General features: G+C 30.7%; 1 protein-coding gene and 1 long non-coding RNA gene across 3 annotated transcripts in view; both read left to right on the forward strand.

Annotated features, from left to right (window-relative positions):
* The first annotated feature begins 1,184 nt into the window (after nt 1–1,184).
* Nucleotides 1,185–17,057, forward strand: part of LOC127730484 (uncharacterized) — a 60,137-nt gene continuing 44,264 nt past the window's right edge. Inside the window, exon 1 of the mRNA XM_052238912.1 lies at nt 1,185–1,316. Within this exon, the coding sequence (XP_052094872.1) occupies nt 1,268–1,316 (49 nt within the window). The 5' untranslated portion in view covers nt 1,185–1,267. The remainder of the gene's footprint in view (nt 1,317–17,057) is intronic.
* LOC127730511 (uncharacterized) lies at nt 14,292–16,285 on the forward strand. 2 transcript variants are annotated; one of them, XR_007995135.1, is made up of 4 exons: nt 14,292–14,754; nt 14,855–15,354; nt 15,455–15,504; nt 15,555–16,285. It is a non-coding gene; the product is annotated as an uncharacterized LOC127730511 (long non-coding RNA). The 2 variants fall into 2 exon arrangements; XR_007995136.1 differs by lacking the exon at nt 15,455–15,504.

Consider the following 17,057-nt stretch of genomic DNA (forward strand, 5'->3'; position numbering starts at 1 on the left):
ACAGAAATTAGCAACTATAGGTCACCGTACGGCCTTCAACAATGAGCAAAGCCCATACCACATAGTCAGCTATAAAAGGCCCCGAAATGACAAATGTAAAACAATTCAAACGAGAAAACTAACGGCCTAATTTATGTTCAAAATAATGAACGAAAAAACAAATATGTTACATGACACGGTTATATATATTAATGTCGTTTCAATCATTATAAAATCTCAGTAAGCCATTTGCAATAATCATCAATATGTCATCTCTTCACCAAAACAAAATTCAAATTTGTTTTGCTTACTCTTGAATTAAAACAAGGATGTGTATAAAAAATAAAATAACAAAAATACCGAATAGTAAACTTACTATACAAATCCTTGATTAAAACAAGAAACAATATCAGAAATTGCATTAAACATTTTCATTCATGAGTTGTTTGGTTGTGTATAATCCGTTTATTTGGCAATCGCCATTGGCAGTCAGCAGGGTTTAAGAACATTTGTTGTTCGACCTGTTAGTCAAATGCGTTTTGTTAAAATATACCTTTTCCCTTTTTTGGTCTTTTGGAAAATGTTGTTTGTGCTGTATTTAGACCCTAGCTTCTAACAAGAAATTTGTTTTGCATGCACACGTATAAAAATTGCGGTTTTTATCCAACGCAATCATAGGTTTGAACGTTGTTTTCAATTTAGACTTGTCATTATTATATATATACAAAATGAAATTCATCTTCAACCTCTTGTTTTGAAATAGTTTATTTTTACATTTAATTTCGTTTTATTTCAAATGTTTTCATTACTCATTGAATTAAAATGTCTTAGATTTAAACAAGGAACAATATAAGAAATTTAATTAAAGATTTTCATTTTAGTTGTGTACTTATTATTACAAATGGAATACATCTTCAACTATTTATAGAGACAAGAGACATAGATTACAGTCTCTGGTATTACACAGGGGCACAATCTCAGTATTCTAAAGCTGTTTTACCTGTTTTATTATATGTATTGACCACGTTCAAAAACTAGCATGCTGTTTAATACTTATTCTTATTTTGGAATAGTTTGTTTTATAAATGTCCATCTAAATCTAATAAAAGATACTTGAATTATTCGTACTTAACTTTAAAATTTTCTGTAATGAAAGTATTAAAGAAAGGTAACTGAGTCTCACTTGGTAAGTTCGACAACTCATGTCCACCTACATCTCTACGCATGTGTCACATGAACTATTCCTGCTTGCCGGTTAGTTTGAAGTTTCAGAGGAATAACGATCAGAATGGAGTTATCTGGAAAGATATGTATAATAATATGTGCTTTTATGAGTGGTAAGTCCAGGGTATATATTTTTTTAAATTTTGAAATGTTAGAATTGTGCAGACACGACAGGTAAATATTATTACCTGGTCACAGTTGACACTGTCAACATATTTACCGGCGCCATAACCGGCGTTTTACCTTAAAAAAATTCATAGTGAAAGTAGATTTTAAAACTTTCAAAACTTCCTCTTCACAGAAAGCTAACTTCATGAAATTTTCTATCATATATTTGGAACGTCCGTTTGTGAACATTTTTAGATGCACCTTTAATGTTTAAACCACGTGGGAAAATTAGCGTTACCTCTGATCATGTTACGGATCAATACTTTTAAATTACATTTATGCCTTAATTTTTTTCTGGTTACATTTTTGGGTATATAACATTGTGACGGTTCAAAGGTATTTTACAGTATGATCATCTTTTAACGTGTTTGTAAAGGAATTTGCACAGTGTAGTTACATTTTCCGTACGGGTTTATTCATTATTGATTGGCTTGGCGTCTAATTGCCCAAGCCATTAAAGTCATATTTTTATGACAATATAATATTGGATTATGTTCAGTATTGTTTAATGGTTTACAGATACATTGTTTTATAACTATAATGCAGTAATGGACATTTATTGTCTGAAAGGAAAATCATTAAAATATATAATATATATATATGCTGGGACAATTTATACTATTCTAGTCCCAGATACATTTGTATATTCAGAAAATTTCAGACATATTGGACATGTTGGAAGTAATTTGTAAAAAAATACACTTTATCCAAGACAATGTTACTAGTTTTCCTACTCTTAAATTTCAACTACAATGTATGAATGTACATAACAAACAGCTAAGAGTGTGTCATATTTTTCTGGGATTTTGCATCCTATGCATAATAAACATTCCATTCCATTGTGTAACATTCGATTTTGTATCATAGTACATACAATAATAATCAATGATCAGTATTCCTTTGTATTCTACATATATTGCAGTGGCGGATCCAGAACTTTTCATAAGGGGGGGCCCGCTGACTGACCTAAGGGGGGGCCCCCGCTCCAGTCATGCTTCAGCGATTCCCTATGTAATAAACAAAATTTTTCCCAAGAAAGAGGGGGCCGTTCCCCCAGGGCCCCCCGGGATCCACCTATGTATTGTGTTATCTATCCTGCAGTTTGTTCAGTATCTTTTCTTTCAGCAAAACTGAAATGGTACTTGGTGTTAACTATTATGTGCCACATTTGAAAGCATTACTTTTGATAACAGAGTTTATTATCCATTGAAGTTCAGGATTAAAGACATTTACAGCCCACAATAAAGCTTTAATGATGCCATATTTATGTAGAAGTTACATAAGTCCATCTGTCCAACTGTTTTGATTAACAATTTACACCTATTATTCACTCTAAATGACTATAATTCTTTAATTTAACCTGTGTATAGACAAGAGTTCAAGCATGTTGACATTTTCACACATAAAATTGAATTCTTTTTAACATTTAGTTGTAATACCCAGGGGTCATGCTTTACATGATTAAAAATAATTTCATTGGTCAACAAAAATTTGCTTAAAAAAGTGATAAAACTGTTGACTTGAAAGATAATGGAGTATTCTATGTATAAATAGTAACCTGTGGAATGAAAAAATATACATCTCTCAAAATAAATAAAAGTATCAGTTACTTGTTAAAATATTAAATATATGTCTTGAATAACATTTTCTAAATCCGGTTCATTTTCACATTCCTAATTTGAATGATAAAATCTTGATATGTAGAATATAAAATCAGAATATATGTATTAGGATAAATGAGATTGTTTTTTTTTAATGTATAATTTAATAGCCCATTAAAAGACAAAAGTAATCAATAAACCCAATTCAAGGAAGTATTTGAGAGTGGGAGTAATTAAAATGTTTAAAAATGTTAAATCTGATGGATGTAGGTAGTGCTAGCTATTTTTACTTGTTGAATGAATGTATATAAATACTAGGTTAACAAATGGACTGATGCCAGGGTTTCCTGTTAAAGTGGTTGTTACTGCAGAGTGAATGCAGTTTGCTGCACAACTAGGTGTCAAGGATGTCATAATACCTTGTTTTGTTTACCTTAGAATATAATGATTATATCAGCTAATTACATATTGTGTCATCCGTTTGCATATAGCCTTTATCATATGGCAGACTTCCTAGTCATGAGGGAAAAAATGGAAGAAAATTACAGGTCATTTGATCTATAATAAACATAAATAGCATGATTGCTAGAAATAGGATGAATTGTTTATTTTTGTGAGAAAAGTAGTTTTATCTCTTAATTTTTTTAACAAATTTTATTTCATAAAACTCACTTTAGTACTTTCAATTTTCCGGTTTGTTTTTTAAGTCTCGAACTGGCACTCTTCCCGCAATAACAATAATTCAACAATTACAAAGAATCTGATATATCTTAATTACACATTCCCAACCTCAGATAACCTTACATGTATAACCTGCATAGTAATAAGTTACATCATACACAAAAGTGAAACCACTGAGGCTGAAAATCCAAAATAGATGTTATTTGTTTATGGTGAAAGACTGTCTATATTTGTATAATAAACAGGGAGTGTAGCTGAAATAAATGTACATACTGTTGGTAGCTGGACTTTGTTGTTTCTGTGTTTTACCATTGTGACATTCTAGATTAGGAAGAAGGTGGAGGGGGGCTTAGGAAGAAGGTGGAGGGGGGCTTGTGTACTCACTAAATCACGTTTCACATTTTGTGACTGTACCAATCCCAACTTCAGGTATCTGGTTTATGTGTGTCTTTACTTGTACATCCTTTTTGAGTCAAATTCAATCTGTACATTTCAAAGGTGTTACCTGCCAATTCTCATTTTTGGTGCTCAAAAATCTTTATTTTAGCAACAACTTTCTGGTGTTGAATAGATATTGCATACTTTATACATATATATGTTAGTTCAAACCTTCATAACTCTTGTCATTTCTTGGTCGTTTTCCACAGTTATAGTTACAAGACAATATTACCATTGCATCAGATGTTATCACATACATAATGTATACAGCCTATAAACTAAATTGATAAAATCATGACATTTTTTATTATCCTTATAACTTGGTCTGTTGTCTGTGTCAGCTGAAACATCAGAGGGCCATATCAAGTGGGTGGTAGAATGTGAATGTTTATCTAAGTTTCTTTTGGTCTCATTGCTAACCTTGGTATAATGATTTTATATCAAGCTGCTTTGGATTAGAACCTCCTTTCTTAAAGTAAACTAAAACTTAAATGTATGAGGTGATGTCCTATCACATGACACTATATTGAACCCAGTTCTCATATGTACAACAAAACTGTATACATACATGTACATGTACATCTAACCTTATTTGTTATAATTTTTATTATGGTCAGTAATCAGCTGGGTCCTTTTCTCAGTAAGGACTTGTTTTACTGAACTGTCTTGGAAAACTACATTTAGGGTTTCAATTTGTCAAAAAATGTCAGTTACAAGGATGGGAAATGTCAGTTACAATGATGGACTAGATACATGTATCAAAAGATTTCTGAATTCCAAAAACATTTTCTTGTACTTTTACACATGATAATTTAAAAAGGTAAAAAAAAATAGCCACCATGGCCAAGACCCTGTGACCTAACAGAAGCATTATCACTTTACATTTGAATTTAAAATGCATGGGAATTTAGGTTTTCCCTTTTATGCAATATTTCAATAAACATTTAGATGCATCAAACCATTCATCCTCATCATTACATGTCTTAAGTAAGGAAAAAGGTAAAACCCATTATGTCTGAAACCTGGTTAAATAGGGTATTTAAATACGCCTTATGCAAGCAAGCACATTTTTAGACACAATGTAATGAATGACCTTGGAATTCTGTTTACCACTTTCATTTTCAAACTAATAACACTTGAAATTTTGTACCCTAAAAGCTTTGTTAATATTTAATGTATATGCATTTTGGTTGAGAACGATTATGTATGATTTGATTATTGTAGATTAGACAAGGAATTATATTTCCTGGGATTTTAATATATCTGCATAAATCAATCAGATCCACAAATACACCATATTGATCAGTGTGTATTACTCATTCCTGCTTACAGACTATTTTCCAGTTATTGGAAGGGTATAACATAAGATTAATCAATGTAAAGTAGAATATAACTGTACATGTCAACTGATTGTACAGTGTAATGTTACATAATGTAATGTATTTGGCAGTGACAGCCTCTCAGTTTTATCTTTTGTTTGACATTCAATTCATATATGGAAAGAAAAGGATCCTCTCAACTTAAAACATTTTAAAAATAAGGAGATGTGATATGATTGCCAATTAAATTACGTGACATGGATGTTAAAGCAACTTTAGGTCACTGTACTGCCTTCAAAAATAAGCAAACACATACTGTCTAGGCTATAGAAGGCCCTGACATGACAAAATATATAAGACAGTTCAGAGGAATTTAACAATTTAAGAAAAAACTGAAAAAATTTGTTGGAAGGGATTTGAATTAATCAGATTGGCACAAGCACAAAAACCTCTTAAGTCCTGTATTCTTCGCTATCTAATATTAAACATACTGGGTTTGTCTTATAAGAAATCTTCTGGATTCAACTAAATTGTATCAACTGAGCTAAATGAAACCAAGAAGGTCTCCAGGACCAGTGCATGCTTATTAATATTTATGAATGATAAGATCACTGAAAAAATAAGTAACTTGAATTGGTTACAGCCTAGAGTGTACATGCAAATGTACTATGATGGCTATAACAGTGAAATGATGATACAAACATACAGGGGGTAAATGTTAGATGCTAAAATATTTGCTAAAATATGTTAGATGCTAAAATATTTGGAAATGAAACATTTCCTTAAATTTACTTATCTCCAATGACATTTTTCTTGATTTTACAATTTTATGATACATGTTTATTCAGTCTTCCAGTATGCAACATTACCTGTGTTCGTGACCTGCAAGCTGAGCTTACTTGTAGGGTATGGAATATCTTGAAAATAACCTGTACATATAAAAAAAATATAAATTACCAATGTGATTGACTGAAGTCAGTAAGCATACTTCAAGTAACAAAATGTTTAAAGTTTTGCACAAGAATTTAAAAAGAAAGAAATATCTTAGGTCAGTTATATACTGTTAATAAAATTTAAAACAATTCAAGGAATGTTGAACATAGACCTCATATTTGGATCTGTGGACAATAGAGTGATCATCTTTTTGTAAAGTGTTTTTGTCATGCAAAGATTTGAAGTGTTTAACTACAATGTTGTATTTCATGATTCCATTAATCTTTACCCTTTGTTTAGATAAAATACTGTTTAAAAACTTTAAATGCAGATACTTGAAGCCGTAAATAAAGGAAAATATCAGTAGGTCATTGGCTCTTCTGACACTGCAGTAATGTAATGGTACTCCAATCAAAATTACAAGTCTAAAATTTCGTTTGAATGATTAGGGAACATGTCAGAGGTAAAAGTTGGGAAATTAAAGAAATGTTTGTCAGATGTTTCAGGTACAAATTTAATTCAGACTTCATTGCTGCTTGTTGTAGGAGCTTTTTTGTTTACATCTCTATTCGAATCTAAATTTTAAACACTTTAATTTGTATTTAGTACTGGTACTTGTTTCAGTATCAGTTCAAATAAAAGGCATACATAAAGTGTGTTCCCCTAAAACTAAAACCGTGCATGATTGGACCCATGTATTGAGTACTTTTTCTATTTCTTTCAATATCAGACATTTTTTTCTCTCTCAGTTATAATACAAAAAAAAAGTAGTTTTCATTCTTCACATTGAAGTTTGACAATGCTGTTGAAGTCTATACAATAAATACATTCTCTAGTGATAAAGAAGTCATCTTTTTCTCTTGTTGATTTAGCCTTCTCATTTGAATTGTAGAAAAAATTATAAAGCTTAAACATTAGGTACATTGTAGATTACCCTGTATTTTATATTGTGAGAAGCAATAAAACTAAAGTGGGAAAGGTCATGAGAGGGTAATAGAAGTCACAAACATAGGTCACACATCTTTTTACAGGTTACATTTTATTAGTGAGATGATCTATGATCATTGCTATACATATTACAGTACAAATGTACACATAGCCATGTAGAGGACATACATTGTACATAATTTATGAAAACTATTTGTATTTTCTTGACTGTAAGATTGGTGACAGATGTTTCTTACACATCCAGATGACACATTTGTAATACTACATGTAAATGTGCATACCTACATGCAGCATGTGCATCATAGGCCTAATGTTCTTTAAATGGCATATTCATTTGTACTCAACAATTTCAATGGAACTTTTTTTATATGAGAAATTGCGGTCATTTGGGAACCCAAATTTTTGCAAATTTGGCATCATAATGACCATTACATTTGGTTTACAAATAATTTTTATGGGAAAAGTATCCTTTAAAATAGACCATTCAGTAGCTATTTAGTCTTAGAAAATAAATGTTACAGTCTTATTTCGAATATTTTATATTCTTTGGAGAAACGAGGGTGCATTAAAATTCTTTTCAGAAATGTAACCATTGGCATTGTATCCAAATTCACTTTGGTTACATCTTCAGCAACCAAGAATGTTTAACCTTTTAAAAACATGTACATGTACCTTACTCTGGCTAGACTTTGTATTAACCTAAGCTTAAGACTGTATTAACCTTAGCTAGACTGTATTAAATCAATTAATCACATTACAAGAATTTGCGGGTTGTTATAGTCCTTAATATTTTTGAATACCTGTAGCAGTGTCAAAACGTCTGTTTGTTCAAAATGAGAAATAATCCTATTTTAAATATTCCTTTATATACCGTATAAGGCCATTAATTGTTTAGAATTTGTGAATAACGGTATAATCTTGAAGTACTAATGTCATTCAAAATTTAAAGGACTAGTCTAATTGTTATGTCTTACAATATTTCTCTATTCAATGAAAAAAAAGTTGCCTTAAGCAAGGATCACCACATTATAGGATTGTTCTCCTCTAACCTTATGTTTAAATTTTCAGCACACCCTTGGATTTGCAGTACACTTCTTACTTAACCTTAAATTTTCACATACATCCAGTAAATAAGTATAGTCCAGTAATAGGTGACTTTTTCTCATCAAATGTATAAAGTTTGAGATTTCACTGATATCTGAATCTGCCTACTTTAAAAATGAACCCAAAATTCCAATGAAAGATTTATAAAAACAGGATATTAAAGAGAAATTGCAATAAAATTTGTAAGGGTTCCGCAGAACCCAGTGTCTCGCCTACTTTTGCTGTTAGTCGCAGGCTCAACAAAAATGGGGAAAAAATTATTAAATTTTCCTCTAGATACTATCTTTTGATTGTAAGAAGTTCTGTTCAAGTTTGGTAAAAATCCAAGAAGGTTTATGAATCTAATAAATGTTTTAAAAACTTTTTAACTGCAGACTGTACGTAATTTTAACTGGAATAAAACTAAGTCCATTTATAAGTAATATACGGAAAAACAGGAAATAAATTTTTACAAAATTTCCTTCTAGATACTGAGCTTTTGATCATAAACAAGCTTCTGTCCAAGTGTGGTACAAATCCAGAATAGTTAAAGAAAGTTATTAAAATTTTGAAAGCTTTAACCACGGAGTGAATGTAATGTTAACTGGCAGAAAAACTAAATCCATTTATAAGTAAAATACGGATAAACAGGATTTTTTTTTTAACAAAATTTACTTTTGAATACTATCTTATGATCACAAACAAGCTTCTGTCCAAGTGTAGTACAAATCTAGGATAGTTTAAGAAAGTTAATAAAATTTGAAAAACTTTAACCACAGAGTGAATGTTATGTTAACTGGCAGAAAAACTAAGTCCATATATGAGTAAAATACGGATAAACAGGATTTTTTTTTTTTATATTTTCTTCTGGATACTATCTTATGATTATAAACAAGCTTCTGTCCAAGTTTGGTACAAATCTAGGATAGGTTAAGAAAGTTATTAAAATTTGAAAAACTTTAACCACAGAGTGACTGTAATGTAAACTGACAGAAAAATTAAGTCCATTTATGAGTAAAATACGGATAAACAGGATTTTTTTTTTTACAAAATTTACTTCTGGATACTATCTTATGATCATAAACAAGCTTCTGTCCAAGTTTGGTTGAAATGCAGGATAGTTTAAGAAAGTTATTAAAATTTCAAAAACTTTAACTACAGAGTGAATATTTGTGGACGGCACCGATGCCGACGGAATTTAGGATCGCAGGCTCGACAAAAATCAGAACAGAAAAGGGACTTAACTCTTCAATTATTAATAGACACAAGTACAAACAACCCAATAATAAACTATATAACTATGGACATTTAACAAGTCAATCTAGCAGTCAAATAACAAACCATAACCTGAGTAAGAGACTTGCTACATTTCCCTTCCTTATTTTTTTTTTTTTTCCAATTTTGCCCCTTTAACAATTTTACTGCTATAACTAAGAGATTACCATTATACTGACAAGGGCAATCAGATGTCAGTAGAAATCTCTTAGTTAAACATGTAGCAGTAAAATTGTTAAAGGAGCAAAATTGAAGAAAAAAAAAAAAGGAAGGGACATGTAGCAAGTCTACCTGAGTATTAGAATTATGCCATTTGACTCTTTGAATCATTATTGTCATCAGTAGAAATTTCAGAAAAATGTTTGAAATTCGGGCAAAATTCATAGACTGTGAAATGTTTTATCAGTAATTTAAACTAGCTTACAAAAATGTATGTTTAATTATATTTTAAGCGAAATGGAACATGTGTACATATATAAATGAATTATGATAATTATATAAACTACCCAGAGAAATAAAATGACATTTAGAGAAAATTATTAGATATCATAAATAAATAATATTTTACATAGCAGAGGAAATAAGTATTATCAGTATATGTTGTCAGAGTTGCCTGTTAAAATCATTACAACTTTTTACGGTCCTGCTGGGTCCTATTAATTCCAGTGGTGATAAAACACTAATGTAAAAAACTCACAGTGAATTAATATTACATATTACTATTGATTTAGTAGATCAAATACTAATGTAGATAGGAGACCAAAGCTAAATATTGTGTCTAAATAGGAACCCAAAGCTAAAGCTAAATAATGTGTCTACATAGGAGGCCAAAGCTAAATGATGTGTATCTGTACAATATCAATGGATAAATTGGCTATAATGAACTTTGGTGGATCAAGTGGCATTCACACTTGAAAATTATGAAATGATTTAGGTTTATGGTGTTTTGTAGAAGCAAGGATTGAAGATAATATTAAAATGAACTACAACCTTCTTTTCATCTGAAATTGAAAAGATCTAGAAAAACCTGATTTTCTTCAACAGAAAATGTTTTCTATTCTATTTGGAACTGATCAAACAATTCAGAGTGATGGGAATAAGTCATTGAAAGCAAAAGTACATGTGATCTTTAGGCTAGTGCAGCTCTCATTTGTCTCTTTTTGGACATCAATAGAACATATTAAAAACTAATTTGATATGTCATGATGTTGATGTTATTCTTCTGTGCAACTTTTTTGCCATTCTTTTCTCTTCTTTCATATTTTTTAGCTGCTATTGATAATCATCACTTGCCGTCCATAGTCCTTTGTCCGTTTACTTTTACTAAAATCTTCTCCAAAAAAAACACATCTTTGGTGTATCTTGTTTGAAAATATGTACGATGTCAGCTCTACCCTGCCAACCAATCCATAATGGCTGACATGGCAAAAAAAAACAACATAAGGGTAGAATATAAGTTTTGTCTATTATCTTGAAAATATAAATTGTATTAGATCAATAAAAAATTATCAGCTAGACAAGATCTACATTTAAGTCAATATGGCCTAAATAATCAGTAAAAATGACATAATAAAAAAAAATGTTCAGCTGGAATTAAAGATCTACAAAAAAGTCAACATGGCCGAAATGATCAGTTGACTAATTATTGGAGTTATTGCTCTTTAATGAGGATTTTTTTAAACCAATTTTTACGATATTGGGGAAAACATTGGTGGATAAAGTAAATCTGAAAACAGTAAAAGTTATCGGCAAAGACTAGATCTACAAGTAATATAGGAGTTTTTACCCATTTATTGTATTTTGGGCAAAACTTTAATAGTTGATGGAGAGAAACTGTTAACAGTTAACATGATAAAAATAATCAGCAAGACAAAAAAAAAAGATATTTAAGTCATGAATTATATTCTAGTTTACAATGTTAGAGAGTGGGCATTATTGGAAATGCATATCCATCCAGAAGAGCGACAGATGTTCTTTTAAGAGCCTTTAGTTTTTTCTGTTAGCCCTTTTTGCCAGTCTTTTAAAACATTTAAAAAAAAAATTCTGTTGGACCTTTTCTGTGACTGGTACATGTACATGCATAATGGCTTGGATTTATGTGAATTACATGCATAAATGTAAGATATATATCATGTATATAGCTACTGTAACCATAAATGAATATTCTTGAGCTGATGATGAACAAGAGATTTATAGTCTGTCATCTGTTACAAGGCTGTTGTATAGTATGTTTCAAGGACAGATTATCTCACACCTGCATACAATATGGACATACTGGTTTGTCATTAAATCACAGAAATAGCATTTGTTAGTCTTGTCAGATATAGATGTAAGAAATATGTGAATGTATTTTTTATATCAAATACATATACCGTATGTATCTGTTTTAATTGCTATCCATTGAGGTTAAAGTTAAATTGACTGAACTTTTCTAAACAATTTAATCCTTTAAGTAGCAGTGCAAGTACTTTCCTAGGACTTGAAGGAGCACTTGACTTTTACTTAATGCTTGATTAAATGAAGATGAAGCATTAAGCAAGCAAGCTCTCCCTAAAAAAACATTTTAATGATAACATTCCTACAAAAAAAAGATTTAAAGGGGATTTTGGGGTGGGGGGCATTAATATACATGTATAATATAATTGCAAAATATAAAAAAAAGCACTAACATGTATCTTAATATAAAAGTATGTTGAAGTATTGTTGTATGGTTCTGATTTTTGCCAGAAAATATTGAGAGGATTCTTGTATGGTACTGAAGGCACATTACTGTAAACAAAGTGTTGTTACTTTGGTGCCTAAGCAAAGCTTAATGTTGCTGCCTACATGATGTGCAATGTATATCAAATTATTTTTACAATGGAGGTAATTGAAAATATAAGATAAGATAAGAATTTTATTAATCTAATCAAGAACCCATAAAGGGCATCATTTACAACAATATTAAGCACAATATGATTGGAAAAAAGAAAAACTATATCCTAATATAATACTATCATATATTGGACAGGATCAGAGCCTAACACATCATGTGTCTTACATAACATTAACAATAATTGCATAATAATTTTATATATTTTGTATCCACCTGGATCTTATTTCTAAACACTTAATTATATAATTGCCTAGGCACATAAGAGTTGGTAAATGCTCATTTGTGAACAGCCAGAAATATTTTTTATCCTTGGGTAATTCTTTAAAATTATTACAAAAACTGTTTACTTTATCCCATAATAATTTTCTCTGTTCGTTATATAAAGGACAACTTACTGTGAAATGGGTCTCATCTTCAATAGAATTTGATCCATGTGATAGGCAGTGATGACATAGACGCTGACTTCTCTCTATGTATTTTTTACTATACCTATCTTTCTCAATTTTAAGATCATGTGCACTTATTCTCAATTTACATATAGCTCTTCTTATATTAAAATCTTTAATTGATAAATAAGCCTCCTTTACGAAGTCAGTCTTGAGGTTGAAATAATTTTCTAATTTACTATTACCTTGTGATAAGGTATCAGATCTTTTGACCCCCCAAAATGTTTTAAAACTGTTACAAAGTTTACATTTTACAAATTTAATTAATCTATTGAGCTTTGTATTCAAATTTTGTATATCAAGTGATTGAAGGACATATCTCATAGATGAATACCAACAATTAATGTTTCCTGCATCTAAAATTTTATTACAAACATAAGCATCATAAAGTAACCCATCGTCCAATTTGTTAAGCCTGTGTACATATTTTACCATAGATATAATGACAGAAAAATAAAGAGGAAATCTTGCAACCTCTGATAACACTGCCAAATTTGAGGCTTTTTTATTTACACCAAGAATATATTTTAGATACCTGAAATGTGATTTTTCCAAATAATCATTTATGTAAATTAATTCAAATAGATAATCACTTTTTTTCTTGCAAGCAGCAGAGTTAATCTTAAAGGTACCCCAGATTTCACTACAATATAATAAAATTGGTTTTATTGTGTGATCATATAAATGGATTGCAGTATCAATACTTGGATTACAAGCTGACATGGATTTTTGTAGTTTAAATTTTGCCTTTAAGGACTTTTTGAATAGCTCTTCTTTCCCCTGCTGAAAAAGACCACTGGAAGTAAAGACTATCCCTAAATATTTATATCTGTTAACACATTCTATAGCCTCATTATCTAAACAAAGTGATTCCTTCAAAAATTTTCCAGGCTTGTTAAAAATTAAAACTTTTGTTTTGGACAAGTTAACATCTAGACACCAATCAATACAATAAGTTTGCAGGTTATCAAGTCGGGTTTGCAGACCCTGTTTAGTGTTTGATAATATAATAATGTCATCGGCGTACATAAGACAATCAATTCTACGCCCATTGATATAAACAGCATCTGGACTCGACTCAAATCTTGGAGGCAGATCGTTAATGAAAAGCTTAAATAAATTTGGGCTTAGAACATCCCCTTGCCTAACCCCAACTAGCGAGCTGAAAGATGGCGTTAGTACATTACCCACTTTCACCGACATTTCATTTTTTCTGTACATGTCTTTTAAAATAGTATAAAATTTTCCAGATATGTTATTTTCCAATAATTTGTATCTAATACCACAGTGTATGACCCTATCAAAAGCCTTTTTAAATATATTAGAATAGTTTGTTAGTGTCATTATAGACTTTTGAAGTCAATGAAGACATTTTAATCAATTAATAAACAGCTGATATCATAATGAAGATTGAATCTATTTTATTGTGTTGTTATTGTCACAACTTCATACTAGTTTTATAGTGATTTATCATAAATATTTAATGAAGAATGTTTTTTGTAACTTTTTGCAGATGTATACCATAACTGTCAAGGTCTGACATTGACAAACCAATCATATATTGTGTATACCATAACTGTCAAGGTCTGACATTGACAAACCAATCATATATTGTGTATACCATAACTGTCAAGGTCTGACATTGACAAACCAATCATATATTGTGTATACCATAACTGTCAAGGTCTGACATTGACAAACCAATCATATATTGTGTATACCATAACTGTCAAGGTCTGACATTGACAAACCAATCATATATTGTGTATACCATAACTGTCAAGGTCTGACATTGACAAACCAATCGTATATTGTGTATACCATAACTGTCAAGGTCTGACATTGACAAACCAATCGTATATTGTGTATACCATAACTGTCAAGGTCTGACATTGACAAACCAATCATATATTGTGTATACCATAACTGTCAAGGTCTGACATTGACAAACCAATCATATATTGTGTATACCATAACTGTCAAGGTCTGACATTGACAAACCAATCATATATTGTGTATACCATAACTGTCAAGGTCTGACATTGACAAACCAATCATATATTGTGTATACCATAACTGTCAAGGTCTGACATTGACAAACCAATCATATATTGTGTATACCATAACTGTCAAGGTCTGACATTGACAAACCAATCATATATTGTGTATACCATAACTGTCAAGGTCTGACATTGACAAACCAATCATATATTGTGTATACCATAACTGTCAAGGTCTGACATTGACAAACCAATCATATATTGTGTATACCATAACTGTCAAGGTCTGACATTGACAAACCAATCATATATTGTGTATACCATAACTGTCAAGGTCTGACATTGACAAACCAATCATATATTGTGTATACCATAACTGTCAAGGTCTGACATTGACAAACCAATCGTATATTGTGTATACCATAACTGTCAAGGTCTGACATTGACAAACCAATCGTATATTGTGTATACCATAACTGTCAAGGTCTGACATTGACAAACCAATCATATATTGTGTATACCATAACTGTCAAGGTCTGACATTGACAAACCAATCGTATATTGTGTATACCATAACTGTCAAGGTCTGACATTGACAAACCAATCATATATTGTGTATACCATAACTGTCAAGGTCTGACATTGACAAACCAATCATATATTGTGTATACCATAACTGTCAAGGTCTGACATTGACAAACCAATCATATATTGTGTATACCATAACTGTCAAGGTCTGACATTGACAAACCAATCATATATTGTGTATACCATAACTGTCAAGGTCTGACATTGACAAACCAATCATATATTGTGTATACCATAACTGTCAAGGTCTGACATTGACAAACCAATCATATATTGTGTATACCATAACTGTCAAGGTCTGACATTGACAAACCAATCATATATTGTGTATACCATAACTGTCAAGGTCTGACATTGACAAACCAATCATATATTGTGTATACCATAACTGTCAAGGTCTGACATTGACAAACCAATCATATATTGTGTATACCATAACTGTCAAGGTCTGACATTGACAAACCAATCATATATTGTGTATACCATAACTGTCAAGGTCTGACATTGACAAACCAATCATATATTGTGTATAGGAATTGTCAGTTATTTAATAATGATTCACTGACACACAATTTTATTGTGTTTCTGCAAAGGTTTAGAGAGCCAGATCCTGTCTGGACAACTCAATTTTGACTTTTTATGACTGAAAAAATCTATGGTGAATTCCATTTAAGTTCAGGAAACCATTATTATTGAAAAAGACTTGTATCATAACTTCATAAATAAGAGCCTTAGGTCCTACTTTTAATACTATATTAAATCATAATTTTATCTGAAGTTCTGAGAAAATAAACTAATATAGGTTTCTATAATTGACCTGTTTGTTCATACATGCATCTCCTGTGTGGCTCTCGGACTAGGTCCAAGGAGAAAGCCTTGGTAAGACTGATAGTAGACCAGCTTTATTAAATGGTAATATAAGACCTGCAATGCTTATTATCAGTAGCAACAGTTCAAAAGCAATGTAAAAAATTGAGAAAAATGAAATATAAAGCCCACCCTGAATATATTAGTTAGATAAATCATTTATTAGATTGTTATCTACATTTTATCAAGTTCTTAGAATTTGCTCAGTGATTGAAGGTAACATCTGGTGACAGTCCACAATAGTAAGGATCAATGCTTGTTATATTTATACCTGGATTAATGAATTAAATTTGTTTTATGAACTTTTATTATGTAATAAATCAAGATTGTTGATTGATTGTTTAATCATTGAAGAGCCATTAGGTTTGATATTTTGCCAGCACCTGCTGTTTTTTGTTAAAAGAACATTGTTATAGTCTCAATGACAATAGCTGTTAATGAAAGTTTTGTTTTGACATTGTGTAGAAATGTTATACATTGTCATTTTGTGAGGTTATAAGGTTGTGAAATAAACCATAACAGGTAGCTTTTGTATTTGATGAAGCTGACTTTTGAGCATTGTTCATTGGAGTTAGGAGACATCATTATGTTGAAGATGAGTACCTATCTTTCACACCAGGCTCTTGGAATTA

This window comes from Mytilus californianus, unplaced genomic scaffold (assembly GCF_021869535.1).
Source record: "Mytilus californianus isolate M0D057914Y unplaced genomic scaffold, xbMytCali1.0.p SCAF_2, whole genome shotgun sequence".
Taxonomy (NCBI): Eukaryota; Metazoa; Mollusca; class Bivalvia; order Mytilida; family Mytilidae; genus Mytilus; species Mytilus californianus.